The 20,308-nt window shown below is 26.8% G+C and overlaps 1 protein-coding gene across 1 annotated transcript in view; it reads right to left on the reverse strand.

Moving 5' to 3' along the window:
- Positions 1–14,530, reverse strand: part of LOC100208905 (microprocessor complex subunit DGCR8) — a 32,553-nt gene extending 18,023 nt beyond the window's left edge. The window contains exons 1-3 of the mRNA XM_065791534.1: positions 14,355–14,530; positions 13,624–13,769; positions 3,941–4,984 (exon numbers count right to left, since the gene is read on the reverse strand). Coding sequence (XP_065647606.1) covers positions 3,941–4,984; positions 13,624–13,769; positions 14,355–14,466 — 1,302 coding nt within the window. The 5' untranslated portion in view covers positions 14,467–14,530. The remainder of the gene's footprint in view (positions 1–3,940; positions 4,985–13,623; positions 13,770–14,354) is intronic.
- Between the last annotated feature and the right edge of the window lie 5,778 nt (positions 14,531–20,308).

A 20,308-nucleotide genomic window follows, 5' to 3' on the forward strand; every position in this document is an offset into this window, starting at 1 on the left:
CTTATTCTTCAGGTAAACAGTAAGTTTTATCTTAAAAAAAGATCTCAAAAAAGGTGAGTTTCATAAATTTATCTAGAAAAATCGATAAGAGTGTCAACTAGCAGATGCAGGTGTTGGAAGAAGACCAGATAATTGCATTCTTTTATTGCTCCGTGTTTTACAAAACTTATAACTATACTATACTTAAATATCTCTAGTCAAAAACTTAAAAAAAAAATTATGAGGTCTGAGAGCAATGAGAAAATCTTGTTTGTGGTGATGTCTTGTGGAGAAGAGTGGATCTTTTGATATACTTTGGCACAACTAGTTAAATCATGTTTTTAATATAATTTAAATATGTTGTTTAACCCTTTGTGAAAAATGCTATGGTATCACAACATGTTATCGCACATAAAAATAAAATATAAAATTTTGACATTTTGAACAAACAAATAAACTTTTCAATGAATATTTCTGTTGGTTGTTGAGCTTTCCTGGGTTTTAAAAAGTAAGTAATCTTATCAATTTTAGTTCATACTAAAAGTAGTTAGAATGAAAAAAGTATACAGGCAGTAGTTTTAATAAGTCAACATCTTCACTGACTATGGTAGTTGTATTCATTGTATTAGATTGTTCTATGGCTGTTTCAATATGAGGACATCATCATCTTTATTCAGCTTGCTTCACTATAAAATTTGCAGATGTAAGTTTTTCGTATAATATTGAAATGAAGCAAGACTTGTTGTGAGTATTGGCAAACAATTGTTTTTGCATTGTTGGATTTTAATCATAAACTGATTAAAAATGACATCAGAAGATGCATACATTTTTGTGGTTCAATAACGCTGTTGTGCAGTGTTTTTGAACCACAATATAATTTTTTTAGAAGTATCAAATACTACTATAGACACTTATAATGACAATTTCTGTAAACAATTTCATATTTTTAAAATAATAATTTTGCCCAAAAATTAAGAAAAACCTAATTTTTTTTACCTTTGATCTTGAATAACTTTTTGTGGGATGTGGGATCCGTGGGGACTTAATATTTTACTTGTAATAATGTCCTCAATGTCTGTACCAACTTTCAGCTCTATTAGTAAATTATTGTTAGCTTTTATTTCCACTATTTTGATAGGTTTCTTTGTTTTAGATAACAATAATGTTTTTTGTCTTAGTCATTCATAACTTAAATAAGTTTAAAACAAGTTAGTTTCAAGTTGTAGTTTTTTAATATTTTTTTGTTTTATTGCTTAACATCTATATTTATATGAATATGTAAAATATGGAATTAGTAATCAATAATTATAAACTGCTATTAAGTAGTCAAAGTCCATAGGTATGACTTTGACCAACCTTTAACATTATAAAAAAGATTCACAATTTTAATATTTTTCTTTCTAACTTTTATGCTTTCTTTGAAATCATGTAAATAATATCATGAATAATATCATAACATTTTATATCTAATACAATTAATATCAACATATCAATCACTCATAATTAAATTTTGAAAGAAAAATTGGACAATGAAAAACCTCATTTTAAATAAAATAAAATAAAAAGTAATCAACTAAACAAATAAATTTTTAGAATAATTTTAAGAAAGAAATAATAAAATTATAAAAAATATAACTATCTTTTAATAATAAACAATTTGTTTAATTAATTTATATTTGTTTACATAAAACACTCCTCAAAGGGAAACCAAAGTGTCGAGACATGTTGTGCTCATATTAAAGAGAATGATTGAAATTGAGAATTGAGAATGATTGAAATTGAAAAAGAGAATGATTGAAATTGAAATGAGAAATTGATTGAAACAAACGTTTTTTTGATTAAAACAAAATAAACGTATACCAAAAAAAATTAACTTTGTAGTTTTAGTCAAAGCTTGCCTTTTAGTGTGATTGTCAAGTCTTAAAAATGTAGTCCGCAATCTAAGGACTTAATTTTAATCAAAAACTTATTCAAGTGCATTTTATTCCAAAGAGTTTTAGCATATGATGTCACTGTAGAATTTCAATAAGAAATCTAGATATTCTTATTTTCATCAAACCATTGATTTTTTTTATTCATCATAGATAACTTATGAATTTGTTTAGTTACTTTGCTATAAATTAGCTTTAAGTTATATATAATGTTATTAAATGATTATCAATATTTTCTAATTGAAAATTAATGAATTCGCCAAATATCTCTAATAAATGCGATCGTTTACCAAAATTATTTATAAGTTGAAAATTTAAGAATTTGTAAAATGTCATTTTGATCAAAGAATAAAAACATCACAGCAATAAATAGCCTAGATAGAACTAGAAAATAAAATTTACATTGTTTACATAAAAATAAAAGAGACATATATAAGGTGTTTCAACGTCATTTTTATGTTTATTATATTTTAAGAGTGTACCATAAAAATCTTGAAAACATTTTTTTTCTTATTATTTCAGTGACATATTTAAAAAAAAAACTTTTTGTTTTTGTTTTATTTCAGTAATATAATTACATTGCATTAAACAGCATGTTTAAAATCTAATATTTTATTGCAATGTAGTAAGCAAAGCTAAAAATAGTCATCATTTGTAAGTATTACATTAAGGTGGACGTGATGTCAAAATTTTTATAAATTTGTAGCATTGACAGATTTTAACATTAAATTAAAATACTACCAACATTAAATTAACAAATTTATCAGATTGCAAATGAATAAAAAACATAAAGAAACAGCCTAAAAATATTCTGAACTTTTAGTTCAAATTATTTTGGGGCTGTTATAAACTATAAAGGTCTATATGTTAAAGGTCCTGTTTAGACTATAAACATAAAGACCTTTACTAATAAATTTTTTTTGCTTATACAAGCAAAGTTAAATTTGCATATGAAAACAAGATAAAAAAGAGTTTATTAAAAAGATTCAAAAATGTTTAGGATTTAATTCACTATCATTATTGATAGTGAATTTAATCAGTATCATTTTAAAAAATAACCTTCAGAATTGAGCATAGTTTTTCAAAAAAATATTTAATGACATTTTTCTAAATCAAATTGTAAACACTTCAACTTTTCTAAAGTAAATATTCATAATTCATCTTTAAGCTAAAAATTGTCCAAGTTTACTGATCTATGTTCTGATAAAATTTGCTAAATTGATATAACTTTATTATCTCAAAGCCTTTCTTAAAACTACTCTAAAAATTTATTTAATTAATTACTTTACTAATTATTTATTTACTGTAAAAGCCCAACTTTAAAACCATTTTTCTTTTTAAATTTAACAATGAATGATTGATATTAATTGTATTAGATGTGCATGATGTCAAAGAAATAAATCATAAGAATTACAAACTTACCCATATAGTGGTGGTGATTTGAGCTACCTTAAGCCGGTTTATAATTATTTACTAATTTTATATTTTACCTATTCATAGATATATGGGTATTAAGTAATATGTTTTCAGGACAAAAAATATTTAAAAAATTGAACAAAAGAGATCATTATTAAAAACAATTTCTTTAAAATCTTCAAGTTAAAAATTGTCCATAAAAATTTACTGATCTATGTTTTGATAAAATTTGCTTGAATGATATTTTGAGTAGGCTTTAAAATAATATATAAAATAATGAGTAGGCTTTAAAGTAATATGTAAAACAATATATAAACAAAACACTACATGCATTTTAATGGTATGGGTTAATCATTGGGTTAACAAATTTTAAATCTTCATATTTTATGCACTTTGTTATTTTTAAAGCTATTAAATGAATTTATTACCAAATAATTCATAATATAAATATTTAACCTTTTATGAAAAACTTTCTTGAAATGAAATTGATGAGCAAAAATGAATAAATAAAAAATAAAAGATAATGATGATGCAAATCATCATTATCTTCACATTATCATCATTATTATCATTATTTAAAACTTAATATGTTCTATTATATTTAAGCTTCTTACCTCGAAATACTTTTCTTGGGCTTCTATAGGATAAGATTTTGGGTCCATAATTTCCAATGTAGCTTGTGCAGCTGCATATTTTGCGTTTTTTTTATTATCACCCTGTCCAACTCCGTACCGCAAAAACCCAACAAGAACTTCTACATAAAATAATCCTGAAAAACATTCATCTAACTTATTAAATGCAATTGTTTTTTTAAAATGCAACTGACAATACTCGTACAACTTTTGGAGCGGATTTTTTATAACAGGAACAGCTTGCTTTTTCTTTCTTTGATTATCTGTAGTTAAAGCAGCTTGCTCATCAAAATCAGCATCAGTATAGATAGGCAAACCAAAAATATATTCTTTATCTGATTCTTCAAAAGAAAATATTCCACTAAGATACTCATGTAACATCTGTGAATCAACAAATTTATTGTTAGAGGCCTTTTCTAAAATAATCGAGCAGGGATCGTTTTTTGGTAATGTTAGTGAAGGTTCTGTATAATTGTGCGAATTAACCAAACTAAAATTATTAACTTTTAAGTTTGAATTTAAAGCACAGTCTAAAGATGTAAAACTATTTTCCAAACAATTTGATTGAGCAATATTTGTGTTGATGGGGTTCAATTTTTGAGCTTCACCAAACTTGCTAGAATCTAATTTACTTTCTGTATCAGGAGTTGAACTATTGGCAGTATTATTATTTTTTAAACTGAATGATAGCAATTGAGCTTCAAAATTATTTGATGTGAAAAGTTTATTGGGTTTACTATTTAGTACTAAATCTATTTCATCTTCAAAACATTGAAGCTTTGCTGCTTTCTCTTTACAACCTTCATCTGTCTCTAATTTTCTTTTATGTTCTAAATGATTAACTTCCTCATTTGTTACCTGTTTAAACTTACATTGTGTTAACAGCTTTTTATCAGCTTTTTCATTTGAGTTATGTTCAGAACTTTCACTGCTTTGCGTTTCTTCCTTCGATTCACTAAAAGATTTTGAATATAATCCTGCTTTTTGATGTAGACATGGAATGGCAGTCAAAGGAACATCATGTTTCTATAAAAAAGGTTTTAAAAAAAATTTTCATTGGTATTAAACTGGAAATTCAATAGCAATTAAAATTAAATTAAAGTAGTTAAAAATATACTTTCTATAACCCTAAAACAATACATAATATAAATACATTATCTTTAGCATTGCTAATGGTTATTTAAATTACAAATCTTGTTTTAAAGTGTGGAGCCAGAAAAAAAATATATGGTTCCAGCTCAAATATATACATATATATATATATATATATATATATATATATATATATATATATATATATATATATATATATATATATATATATATATATATATACATTAAAATATATATTTGTGTATAGAAAAGAAACCATTACAAATATTCAAATAAAACCACACTCGAATCATGAACCCAATATTTTATGCGCAATATTCAAAGGTTATGTTCACAGGGCATACTCCATATGCAGTGTTACACATTTAAAAAACAAGATAAACTTTCTTATTCAAGTTTTTATTGAAAATGGGTACACGGAAAACCAACTAAAAAGTATGGCAAATCAAATTAGGAAAAAACAATCCGTAAAAAACGATATAATTCAATCCGAGAACAATGCTCCTCCAACAGTATCATTACCGTGGATACCTTCACTATCACAAAAGTTAAGGAAAATATTTAGAAAAGGCGGATATAGAGTAGTTTTTAAATCAAATCCTAATTTAAGAACATTACTATCATACAAAAACAAATCTAGATTGCTCCAAAATAGCCAACCAGGAACATATTTAGTTGAATGCAATTGCTCAAAAAAATATGTAAGGGAAACAAAGTTACAAATTAGAACAAGAACTCAAAAACACCAAAAAAGTTTAAACGATGGCAAACATTATCAATCAGCAATTGTCACACATAGCAAGTTTTGCTCTGAAAAAATAAATTGGGAGAAAACTAAAACTCTTAAAGTTGAAATAAAAAAATTCGACCATAAAGTATGTGAAGCACTCGAAATACAAAGGCACCAATGTTTCCCATCAAATGGCGGGATAAATCTCGATAATGGACAATTTGTCAAAACTAAATTTTGGACACGTAAAGAGAAAAGAAGTCATTCAACTGCTGACGCCAGTTAAAAAATTTATTAAACTGTTTTTTTAACATTCAAAAAATTTTGTAATATTTTACGAGCTGATGATGCTGGTGTCTATAACCCAGTGAAAATTTCTCAAAATAAATTATTATTTGTATTAAGAGAATTCGTATTGTTTGATGTTTTCTAATTAATATACATTTGTGTATATATATATTTTTGTATATGTATATATATATATATATATATATATATATATATATATATATATATATATATATATATATATATATATATATATATATATATATATATATATATATATATATATAGAACCCTTATATGTTGTCCGAAAGTTTTTTCCATATTTTGTTGACAAAAAGTAAAAATTAAAATGCAAGATCGGAATTATTTTTTTTTATTATTTGATAGACTGCCTGCCCCAACCAAACCCTCAGTCGATGTAGCAGCACTCCCTTGCGGGTCAGCTAAAAGATAGTAGATGTAGCAGCACTCCCTTGCAGGTCAGGCTATTTGTCAGTCGATGTAGCAGTACTCCCTTGCGAGTCAGGCTATAAGATAGTCGATGTAGCAACACTCCGCGCATGATTTACAGTAAAAAAAAATAAAAATAAAAACATTTTATTAAAAAAATTAAAAATAAAAACATTTTATTAAAAATAAAAAAACATTGTTTATATTGTTAAAAACATTCAGAATGTTTTTAAAACATTCTGGTCAATTAAATTTGCGTTTTTTTGGTTTTTTTAAAAAACGATTTATTTGTAATCAAATTAATGGTTTTTTACTTTCGTCCAACACGCAAATGTTGGACGAAAGTCAAAAGTTATTAAAACTGACATATGTGTTGGCGTAAGAATCACTTTTTTCCTTCCGCTCTTCCCAAAGTCAACAAACTATAGATCTATATATATATATATATATATATATATATATATATATATATATATATATATATATATATATATATATATATATATATATATATATATATATATATATTTGTATATATATATATATATATATATATATATCAGTGGTGTACACTAGGATTTTGGTCGGTCGTCCCGCGGGCGACTGAGAATAATAATTTTGTTAATCTTGGTCGCCCGCCATTATTTTGAGTCGTCCCATATCATTAAAAAAAAAAAAGTTTTGTTTATGTTCTAAATATGTTTTAAATGAGTTTTTTAAAGTGTGTGTTTTCACTATGAATAAAATTATATTTTCATATTTGATAAATATAAAGTTATAAAAAAGATTATTTATCTTTTTTCAATTTCAGCAGTTACGATACGTTATATTTATTATAAGAAAACTATTGTTGCATTTATAAAGTAGCATTTAAAATGTATTTTTATTTGCGCCATCTTTTATGTAATTAAACTTTAAATGAATGAGAATTGTGAAAAAACTATTGACACATTTATATAGTAGTGTTTAAAATGTTTTGGTATTTATATTTGCGTCACGTTTTATGTAATTAACCTTTGATTGAATGAAAAAAAAGTTTTTTAAAAAAATTTAAACTACCTTTTAAACATCTTGGTATTTTTATTGGGCATTCACTCTTTTTTAAATAGAGAAAAAAAAGTTTTTTTGTAATTAAACTTTTAATGAGCAATAATTGAAAAATAAAATAGGTTTTAAACAAAGTTTTTTAAAGTTATTCTTTAAAATAAAAATGTATCATATTTAAATTATTTTTAATAATATAACAACGGAATGTTTACTATTATAGAGCTTATAATAAAACTTTATTTGTATATTAAAATTTTATTAAATTATTTAAAGAAGGTGTTTTCAACAAGCGTTTTAACAAAATTAAACAAAAAGTTTTCATTTAATTAAAAGTGTTTTATAAATAAACTTTTAACATAAGAAATTTTTATATTTAATTTTGTAAAAATGTTTGCTAATTAACAGCAGCTACGACTTCAAAACTTTTATTCATTATTTATAAAAAATGAAAACTGGCGTTCTAATTTAAACAGAATGACGTAAAGTTAATAGAAAAGAAGGAAATAAACTTCAACAATAAGACTTTAAAATTAATGTTTTATTGTTACGCTAGATTAAAAAGTAATTATCAAAAGCTGTTTCATTGATAAAAATTAATATTTTGTTGATAAAAAGTATTTCGAAAACAAAAGAACAAATTTACCTTTAGTGTCAAAAATGTTACTAAATGTAGAAATGTAAACTGCAGCAAAATAAAAGATTTGAATAATGAGTAACATAAATTTAAGTAATAAGTTAAAAAATGAACCAGTTTTAATAGTCGCCCGCCGGGCGACTCAATTGCATCAAAACGTTATTTCCAGTCGCCCTTCAAAAGATTTGAGTGGCATTTGCCATCGGGCGACCGCAAGTGTACACCACTGTATATATATATATATATACAGTGTATATATATATATATATATATATATATATATATATATATATATATATATATATATATATATATATATATATATATATATATATATATATATATATATATATATATACATATATATTAGTAGAAAATCACTTAAAAAAAATTTTTTACATTTTACACTGTGTTTCATCAACAAAGATCCATCAGAAATGAATTATCAAATTAATAAAACTTCAATTTATACAAAAATTAAATTACAGGAAGTCGCAAATGTCTTAACTACTGTAAATTTTCACACATTTGTGGAATTTGCTGACACTATTATAAAAAGAATTCTTTAGAAATGATTACTTATGCTTTTTTTAAAATGTTTTTTTAAAAAAAGGGTATTTAATGTAAATATTGTTTGAACTCATTTATTTTTATAGTTTTTTAGGAGAAACTTATTTTCGTGCCTACATTTAGAAATTAATTTCGATTTTTTGTTTAATAAGCATTCTTGATTTGCGTGTGTAATTATTTCAAATTTTTCTTGTAGGCATAGTATGCATTTTTTGGAAATATTATTATATGCAGGCGCTGTTTTAAGAACGGACCAATTCAGTGTAAAATCATGAATATCTTTTTCTTTTAATTCCCATATATATTTTGACAGCACAGTATCTTTTGAATACTTTTTATTTTTGAAAGATTGCTTATGATTGGCAAAACGTTTTTTCCATTTACCCTCTGTTATGCCAATATATTGTTTATCAGGTACACTCTTAGAGAAAACAACACATTTATATACCATATCTTTTGATAAACAATTTCCACTCATTGGACAATTGTTTTTACAATTACAATTTTCTGTAGTTTTTTCATTTAGGATTTCTCTTTTGTTTAACAAAGCATTATTGTGACCTTTGATAATTCTTTCCATATTTTTTGTGCAACTGTAGCTAACTTTAATTGTATTTTGATTAAAAATTTTATGCAATTTATTAGAGGGCGGGAAATGCTTATCGACCAATTTTAAAAATACTTTTCCTATGTTAGTGGAAACATTTTTGCTATATGGGGGGTTGAACCAAATTACATTTCTAGTTATGGGGGGTTGAACCAAATTACATTTCTAGTTTTCATTTTACACTGTGTTTCTGATGAAACACAGTGTAAAATGAAAAAAGTTTTTGTTAAGTGATTTTCTACTAATATATAATTGCTCTGTTCTTTTAAGAACATTGAGCACTCTATTGTGTAGAATACATTTTAAAGTTGTTTAAATTAGAGTTGGAAGTTACTGGAAGAGAAACGATGAAGATTGTAGAGCAAGATAATGATTGACAGACGACTTGAAGGATTGCAAATTATATGAATCAGGAAAGCTAGATGAAGGAAACGAAATCCAAAGAACTAATGTTCGAGGAAAAAAATTAGACAAATAAGAGTTTTTGGAGCACTTAGGAACAGTCACAGAAACAGGATGAGACTTAATTGAATGATAAGTAACATAAGAATGAATTTTAGTAGATGGCACAAGAGACGCTAGCACTTTAGGGCAATGTCCATTATAGTATTTGTAGAAAAGAAAAAGAGAAGCAAAATTACGACGATGTAAGGATAAAGAGATGCAACCTTAACAGATGCTAGTTTTTCAACAGATTTGATATATGGTTTCCAAGAAAGATCGGAAGTAAGAGTTAATCCTAGAAGATGAAGAGTAGATGACTCATTGAGTACATTACTGTTCACAAATATAGAAAGATCTAAATTATTGCGATAACGATTAGCTGAAAAAAATTGAGTTTTATCTGTATTGAAGCTCACCAGCCACTGTGAGCCCCATGCTGTAGCAGAAGTGAGATCCTTTTCAAGCTCAAATGCCTCCTCCAAGCAATGAGAGAGTGTTGGCTTCTTATCATGACAAGAATAAACGGTAGTATCATCAGCAAACAATGCCACCTTAGATGTCAGAATATCTGAAAGTTCATTAATACAAATTAAAAAGAGTATAGGGCCAAAGATAGAACCTTGACAAACCCCTGAAGTTACAGAATAAGAAGAAGAGTGCTGTCTATTGAGGACTACTTTTATACTACGATTGGAAAGGAAGGATTCAATAATCTTAAAGATGCTGCCAGATACACCATAAGAAGAAAGCTTATCAGGCCTTGTTACGAGATTTTGCTGTGTAGCGAAAACGCGTAATGCATTTCTAAGTAACTCAACTCAGCAAATATATTTTGCATCGTTAGAAGTTATATTGCGTCACTCGCGTCTGTTCAAGTACCGCATTGTAATTAAAGTTATTTTATTAATGCGTTAATAATCATACAAACAGTTTGTTTTTTTCTCACTATATCAAAAGTTACAAATAAAAGTCATTTTTATTATTTTTTTCAAATATGAACTAAATTTTATTTTGAAAAAAATATTTTTTTCATGAAATGCAAAATAATGTTTGTTTATTTTCTAATGATTTTACGGTTGGTTTTTGGTTTTTTCTTATTTAACTTGTGAACTCATTTTAATGTTTTTAAACAAGAAAGAGTTTTTTTTTGTTGTTTATCATTTACCGATAACATATTCGTGATCATAATTTATTTTCATAAATTAAACGAGCGTCATTAAAACTTTACATTATTGAATTAACAATAAACAAAACATTTTATTAATAAAATATTTAGATCAAAATAAATCGTGCATTTTTTAAACCATTATGACTAAAAATAAATTTTATATTTAAAAGGAATTTATATATTTAATTCCTTAAGATAAAACTTAAAACACTTAATTTTTTTTAACTAATTTTTAACAAAAACAAAAAAAATTATGAAACAAACTGTTTCTTTAACAAAAAATCTAATAGTTTACAATTGCGGTTAAATGCTTTTACTTATGACTTTATTTCTTCTGAATAAACGTCACGTTAACGACAATCAAAAGATAATTTAAATATTCTAAAAGATATAAGTTTTTGCGTAGCGCAAAACTGCTGAATGCGTAGGCAAATTGCCTTTTCGCAAGCAAAATGCAAGCTGCGTAACGCTTCTTAACAAGGCCTGCTTATGGTGTATCTGGCAAAATATTACCCTTGTGTTAGTGCATATTATTTACCTATCATTTATTACTGTTAGCAAATCAGCTGTAGAACAAGAATATCAAAATCCATATTGATGGTCAGAAAGTAAGTTATTTGATTCAAGATAAGAAATTTAGTGTTTGTTAATTAAAGATTCAAAAACCTTGCTTATGATAGAAAGAAGAAGACTAATGGGACAGTAGTTAGACAAATCAGATCACTCTCCAGAATTTTTGAAGATAGGGATAACAGATGCCGCTTTCCAGCAAGCTGGAAAACAAGACTCTGATAAGCACTTGTTAAATAGTTATGAAAGTATAGATGACAGCTCCAGAGAACACTTCTGCAAGACAATAACAGGTATGTTGTCCGGGCCACAAGCTGTAGAAGAGTCTAAGCAGGAAATCACTTTAGATGCAGAAGCTGGAATGATATGAATGTCAAGCAATAGATCAACCTGTTTGTTGGCAATATCAGGTAGAATGCAACTAGTGGAATCAAGAGATGATACTGATGAAAAGTTTTTAGCAAACAACTCAGCTTTGTCTTTAGGTGAGGTGACAAAGTCTGAACCACACAAGAGAGGTGGAATTAAAGATTTGCCCTTATCATCAATACTATTTAAGATTCTCCAGAAGTCATGAGAGCCTAATTTTTGAGATGAGATACGAGATTTCATGACCTGAGAATAGCGGGCTTTGGCGTTAGACAAAACCTTTTTACAATGGTTTCTAGCAGTAACAAACAGACGTCTGTTTTCTGTAGAATTGTTTTCCTGATAGATATGGAAATAACGGTTTCGATTGGCAATCGCAGCAGCACAATGTGCGGATAACTAGGGATGAGAGTGAGGCTTGACCTGGAATCGTCGAGAGGTAACAAAAGATTCGATATATATATACATTTGAGCTGGAACCATATATTATTATAATTACAATCAATGTCATAATGAAAGACTAAATCACAAATTTTTAAATAGATTGCTTGAGTTATTTAAATTATTTTGAAATTTTTAATTTTCACCTTATTATATAAGAAAATAAATAATAACATTAGTTTTAATACAAATATAATTTTATATTTAAAACATGTGTTGTTATAAATTGAATTATGAAAAATAATGGTTTACAAGTTATACTTTAAAATTTATGGTTTAAATCTTTCTCCTCCTTCTTTACTTACTAAATATCCTAATAACAATCAGTTATTGGTTGTTTCTTTTTTTTAAATAATGATAATACATCATGTTAAATATTGTAAATAACACAGGTCACCAAAAAAAAATTTGTTGTGCCGAGCAAACATTTTGTTTTTAGTATAGCATTTCTCATTTTGATTTTAAATATGCAACTCATTTTTCACCATCATTAAGTTATAAAGATATTAGGGTTCAAATATTTAGTATTTAAGGTAAATTCCCTAATATCATCAACAAAAAAAATTGTTCAGAAGTATATCAACCTGGGTCTCAAAAGAAGCGTATTTTCATAGAGACTTTAGAAAACATAAATATTTTTCCATAAAATTTATTGATAAAAAAATTATGTAAAAAAAATGCCAAAGACTCTTAAAAAAATTATAACACAATATTTCTCACCAATAATACAAAAAGTACTTTTTATTACAAACGATTATTATTTTTAACCATTATTTTTCGGACAAAATGAACAATGGTTAGTTGTCTCCCTCTAGCGGATCTAGAAAATGATCCAGGGATACTAAAATCTAGCACCTATTTTGACCCATGTATGCATAAATATTTTATATATACATATATAGTGTGGAATAGATAATTAGTGTGCATGGGCACGAGCTCTACATACTACTACTACTAGTACTACTACTACTATTACTACTACTACTACTACTACTACTACTACTACTACTACTACTACTACTACTACTACTACTACTACTACTACTACTAATACAATACTGTGTTTTAATAAAACTTATTAGTTTTTAGAAAATAAAATCTGTTTGGTTTGGATTTTTATCTTTTTAAAATTTGTGAACCATTCAAAAGGCTTTAAAGCTCAACCATTTACATATTTCATACACAGATAAAGCTTAATCATATTTATATATTTTTAATATTTATAAAATATTACCCTTGCGCTAGTGCTTTTAGAGAGTTGGTAAGGTCTTGACCATGTTATAACTTTTGTTGGTTTGTGTAGATATATAATACCACCACTTTGATGCCATATGCCTATCCAACCACTTGGGAGATTTTTTTTTGGCACATCTTTTTGTACTAAAATAAACTTTCTAATATATAACAATTACTGAATTTCTGCAATATATTAATAAAATTTCACAGAAATTCATTATTAAAAAATAACATTTTTATCTATTTAAAATATTCATTAATACAGAAACAAAAATTATTATTTCTTTTTCTTATTTGAAATTATTTGTAATGCATGTGCTGATATATTTTGGATTTGCTTAAGGAATTTTGACAAACAATTATTTCTGCTTTTCTTTTGGTTTTTTGAAAATCTCGGCATTTAAAAAAAAATTAAGGTGTAGCGAGAATTATTATGACATATTAGGAATATAGACAGACATTTAAAAAAAAGTAGAAAAGGGAGGTTAAAGCATCCCAATCTTTGTATATGTAAAGTTATTTGCTGATCATTAATTTTTTATTTTCTAAAGTTCTGGAAAAACTAAAATCTTAAATTTATGATTTTTATTTTTAATCAAATGTGGTAAGCTGCATAACCAAATATCGGCTATTAGACTATTATCTAAAAATCATAATTTGTGAGGATAACCTTACAATGGATTTTTTTAATAATTCATATTTAAGTTACTAGATTTAAAACTTTCTTACGTTTAATTGTCAAATACTTTTCATCCAGCGCATTGTCAGATGCTGGATTTAAAGTCGCTGATCCGCCACCGTTAGACATTTGACCTTGGCCTTTTTTTTTACTAATTTTCATAAATATTTGTTGTTACTTGTAACAAGAGAACGAAACCGAACCGAACCTAAAACAGGGAAAAACTGTCCGTGTAGTAAATTGTCCCGGCGAAACATTTTTCTCTGGAGTATACTAGCAACCGTGGAGAAAACTTTTAAATTTTAGAGTTAGCTGTCCTACTGTTTTGCAGATTATTTACTTTAGAGTACTCGTGTAATGTCATTTTTGTTTAAACAATGGTTTGAAAACTCTTGCACGGTTGGTAGAGAAATAACTACTCAACTAATCAATAAATTTTTATTAGGATGGTGTCACTTATACAGAAATCTAATGAAAGGAGTGACACTAACTTTTAAACATAATATAAGTAATAATAAGCAAAGACATACATTGAAACACATTGACCGTAAATACATAGATTAAAGCACATAGAACGTACATTAAAAATAAACATGTAGAAATCATAATTTGCAAGTTATAATAGTATATTAAAAAAAAAAATGAACAGAAGAAAAAATAAAGAAACACCTGTGTAAGAATGGTAGAAGAAAAGATGCTCAAATAGCAAGATAAGTCATTATGATTATACATCTGAAAAAGCGTTAGAACTTTTATTAGATAATGAGATTAAAAAAAAATTTACATCAGCGTTAAGAAAAAAAGCAAAAAAACAAAAGCAGCAGTTTGTATCCACTACACAATCATGTATGCAAGGCAAAAGAGAGAGGTTTTCTGGTTGTAAGTGGATATAAACAGATCATTTTGCAGTAATTAACAACAACCGATCAATCAACTGTTTGGTAGATCGGTTGTTGAAAGTACTGGGCAAAATAATTATACACAAATTACTGACAAGTTGGAAAACACAGGCTTGTTTAAAAAGCAAACTTGTTTTTTTCCTACTTCATACCACGTCGAGTTGTGCCGTTTAGGTTTTTAAAAATGACAACAGATTTAATAAATGCAAAGCGACGATCTTGATAGTGCTATCAGAAACTTAATTACAACTGCTGTGCCTTAGTATAAAAATTTAACTGTTTTTTTTAAAGTTGATTAAACAATGATAGATGGAAAGCTAGCCAAATCATCTAAAGCTGCTAATTCAAAATAATGTGGTAAAAAAAGGGTGATAGGAAAGTTCAATATTCCAGTGGGAACGGTGTTTTAAACGTTTTTTGGACATTTTTATTAGGTTTAAAATCTAATAAAAACTTCCAAAAAAAGTTTAAAAAAAGTACCGTGCCCTCTGGGATGCTTACATAATAATTTTTTATCATAACTTTTATAACAAAAAAATAATATTTAATAATAGTTATATATAAAACATATATAATAGTTAAAACTATACAAGCAGCAATAATGGTTGTCGTATGTCTATATATATACTTTTTGTTATCATTTCTGCTGTTAATTTACCATAATATTGTTATAATTTTTATACTTATAACTACCGTTATAATATTTATTATTGTAATTATTGTAATTATTGTAAATATACTTATTACTATTACTATAGTTGGAATTAGTTTTGTTATCTTATACTACCATTATATATTATTGTTATTATTACTATTATTGTTATTATCATTATTATTATTTATATGGTAAAAATGATTAATGGAAAATAAATAACTTGTTGTTGTTGTTGTTGCTGTTGTTGTTGATGGTTCTGACTTATTTCCAACGATAAAAGTTGTATTGAACCTTGCAGCTTTTAAATTACTCAAAACATTTTCTGATTTAAGTGACTTACTGAAAATATATAATAAAACTGGTTCAACTATATCATACACTAATTATGATATATTAACGCTAAGTTTATCCGATTCTGCAGTTTTACTATTTTTAAGGCTTAATAAGCTTTCCACTACTTAATGATTACCTAAACTTCTTGCTTTACTATATTGCTTTTGCATATAGTAAGAGATGAAATTGAAGTAAACGTACTAGTGGAAAGAATATTAGGAAGAATTCTGCTTGAAAATAAACTTTTTACTGATATAAAAATAAAAATAGAAAGAAAAAACAAAGAAAAAAAAAGTTACAACTTTGTCAGCTTTAACTTCATGTGAGTTATATACAATAGACTGCATTTAATTAGAAACAACAGGTTGTACACAGTGCTGTGGCTTGTGGATGGTAAAAGACCGCTGCCCCCCCCCCCCCTTCTAAATTTACAAAAGGTCTCTTAATTTCGCTGGGGGAATAGGACTTCATAGCTCTCTACTATTAAAGAATATCTTTTTTAAGCTGAACACTGCTTCGCCAGCAAGTGCAGCCTTCTAATGTTCATTCAATGTTGCAGGGCAAGTAGAATAATAAATTAACATTTTGAACAGCAGCTGCTATTACAATATATATCCTCTAAAAGCCCGGTAGTAATCTGTAAAATGTCCGTGATGCTAGGGTTCGGACTGTTGTAACCGTAATTGTAAAAATTCAATACAATAACACATTACAATACAATAATATTGTACGTGATACACATGCTTACAAATACGACGCATGAGCTATATAAAACGAAACAAATGTAATTATCAAAAAATCAAGATAATTTATAAATCCTCATAAAGTGTAAACCTGCCAGTTTGTTACAATATATATATGATTGATTGGTGAACTGAGTATATGCTATAGCATATATATAATAATTAGGTATAAATATAGCTATTAATAAAAATAAAACTTAGCTAAGTTTTATTTCAAGATGATTTAAAAATTTATTTCTTGTATTTATTTTAAAGTTGGATGTACACATTTTTGCGACCCACAAAAGTATTTTTTACTTTGTAACAAAAAAATTAACAGACTGCATTCTTTTACTTTGTAACAAAAAAATAAACAGACTGCACTCTTTTACTTTGTAACAAAAAAATAAACAGACTGCACTCTTTTACTTTGTAACAAAAAAATTAACAGACTGCATTCTTTTACTTTTTCTAAAGTATTCTGGTCTAGTAGTATTTTTTACTTTTAATTACTACTTTTTACATAAGTATTTAATATGTAACGACTTCTAACTTGTCACTAATCACATTTTTCCGCCTTTTTTTTTGTTTTGTTTTTTGTTTTACCAAATTTATTTTCGGTATTATCAATTATACAATCATATTTTATTCTTTACATTTTTGTTAGCATCTTTATTTCATTCTTTACATTTTTGTTAGCATATTTAATTCTTAGTTTATAGTATAATTTTTTTAAAATTTTTCTAAAAAGTTATAAATTAAAACACTCGTTTGTAACGGTGCTCATTGATAATTCATTAATAATGTCTCTTTCTTGCACCGGCCATTAAGGGAGAAACCCCTCTAATTTTAAAATCAATTTTTAGAAAAAAAAAATTTGTCAGATCAATAGCATATATAAAAAAAATAAGAAAAAAGTACAAAAAAATAAATAAAATAGTAACATGTTGCTATGGAAACCATAAAAAATTACCAAAAAACAGCAAAATCAGGTTTCACGCCGGCCAATATTGTGGGCAGGAAGCAAAACAACCCAAGTTGAAATTTTTATATGGTGTTTATATAGAGTAAAAGAGTGTTTTAAGTTAAACAGAATTTTTTTTTGCAAATATAAAATTAGGTATTTTGAAGTCAAAGTCCAATGTTCAATAATATGGTCCTAAAACAGCAGATGTAAAAAAAAAAAAAAAACTATTCAACTTAAAACACTTTATACCAGTTAATAAACAACCACTGAAAATTTTAGAAATGGCTATTGAATGGTTGGCGAGCAATGTTGGCAGGCGTCTTAAATACTTCATACTGAAAAAAAAAACAAATTAATAATTTTTTTTATTAAATAACACCAAAAAATGTATAAAAAAGCAATCATTAACCTCAATAAATCTAAAAAACAGTACTTAAAATCCTCCTGGTTCATAAGTGATACCCTCTTTCTCAAATATTATGTTCATTAGAAGACCTGGACCCGGTTTGTAAGTGTTGGTTTTATTTGCTTTATCAAAGTTGAACTTGCACCAACTATTGATGCCGGTAGGACAGTGAGGAAAGTGCAAGTTATTTGTTTCGGAAGATGCAACATGAAATAATGTAGCCAATAGGCTTGCCTTCATACCTGCTAAGTTTCCAGCATTTTGCCTAATAGAAACACCAAAGAAATTTTGCAGACGATCGATTACTGCATCTGTAAGACAACCACGCCCACCAAGATCTTTTTCTCTTTTCTTTAAATTTCGTAGTCGTGTACCAACACAATTTTGATAGTGTCCCACACATTCTAACTTATTAACTTGAATGCCAGGGTAAGTGTCTATGACATTAATGAAACTTTTACTGTCCCCGTCTCCTAAAAAATTCACATATCGCAGTTTGTACTTGTCAATAGATCTTAAAAACACACGTTTTGCACCAGTCATCTTCATACCGCTTGCAGATCCTTTGTAATTGTTTTTACAAATGTGAGAGTTCCTCCATTAGGCATAGGCTGTAAGATTTGTTTTTAAAAGATCTTTCTTTAAAAAGCAACCTTTGCTGAACCTGCACATTGGTTCGACATCCAAAACCTTTCCAGTGTCCATTAATAATGCAGAAAAGACATCGTTTAATGATGAAAAGCCTCTTCTCTGCCAAGTACCATCACACGACCCACCAATATCAAAAACTTCATCATTAGCAACATGTTTACGCAATTCTCCTATTTTCACAGCTAACTTATCATAATTATTTTGAGTCATTGGTTGTGGCATATTTATTAAAGTGGTGAATATTTTTATACCAGAATGTTCCTGTCCAAGTGCATGCATTGCGATACTGTTCTACAATTAATATCATATCCTCTGTTATATTGTTTTGAAGTATAAAACTTATTTTCATATTTGCAGTTAAAGCACTTGATAAGTAACTTTGAGGCAAGTCTTTTTTGTCTTGCATTTTTTCGGACAATGACAAGGATGAACACTCGCCACATTGAGAGCATGCTAAAGCACTAAATATGTCAGATAATATAGAGCAATCTATAATCCTATATCCAGATATTTTCATTCTTGTAAAAGCTCTGGAACATTCAAATGGCTTTACCTTCTTTGCAGATACAGATGTAGAAAATAAATTTAATCCAGATTCGTTATTTACAGAGTTATTATTGACAGTTGTATTATTTGAATCAATCAAAATTGTTACAGAAAGATTATCATTTAACTCCATTTCAATATTTTCTTTGTCAAGACTGTTAAATTTCTTCCCTAAGAAACCTCCCCTCCTTTTTCAGAATTCAGAATAACAGAAAGCTGTAATCTGACTTGATAAACCAGACTTTTTTCGCTCGCTGGATAAGTAAAGAAGCCAACCAAGCATTTTACTGCAGCTATTTAAAAATACACATAAGTTATTAGGATTTTTAATAAGGTGCTACACCGTTGCTATAGACGTTGCTATGGTATAAATTTTAAGGTACATTATAAAAAAGGTAAACTTGAAGGATTTAATGATTAAAATCAGTAAACAAACAAATAATTTTGAATTCCTCATACATTAAAATGCATAAATAAAAAAAAATATTTTTTATAAAATTTGGGTAAATTTAGAGGGGGTTTCCCCTAAACTTAATGGTAAATTTATATGGCTTGTAATATTTATTAAACGACTAAATATAATTATCAAAAAAAAAAGAATGAAAAAACTAATGCGGCGCCTTGTACAAATAAAAAGAGCCGGATTTTTAAAACCATTAAAGTGAACATATATAACCTTTAAAACATTTGAGTATAAAAGTAGGATGTAGTAAGAAAAAATATCACATATAAAAAAAAAATATAACATATAGAATAGCAATATAATATCTTTAAAAACGCAATATTTAATGTAAATATTACTTACTAACATATATTTTGTAAACA

The sequence above is a fragment of the Hydra vulgaris genome, chromosome 02 (genome assembly GCF_038396675.1).
Source record: "Hydra vulgaris chromosome 02, alternate assembly HydraT2T_AEP".
NCBI classification, from domain to species: Eukaryota; Metazoa; Cnidaria; class Hydrozoa; order Anthoathecata; family Hydridae; genus Hydra; species Hydra vulgaris.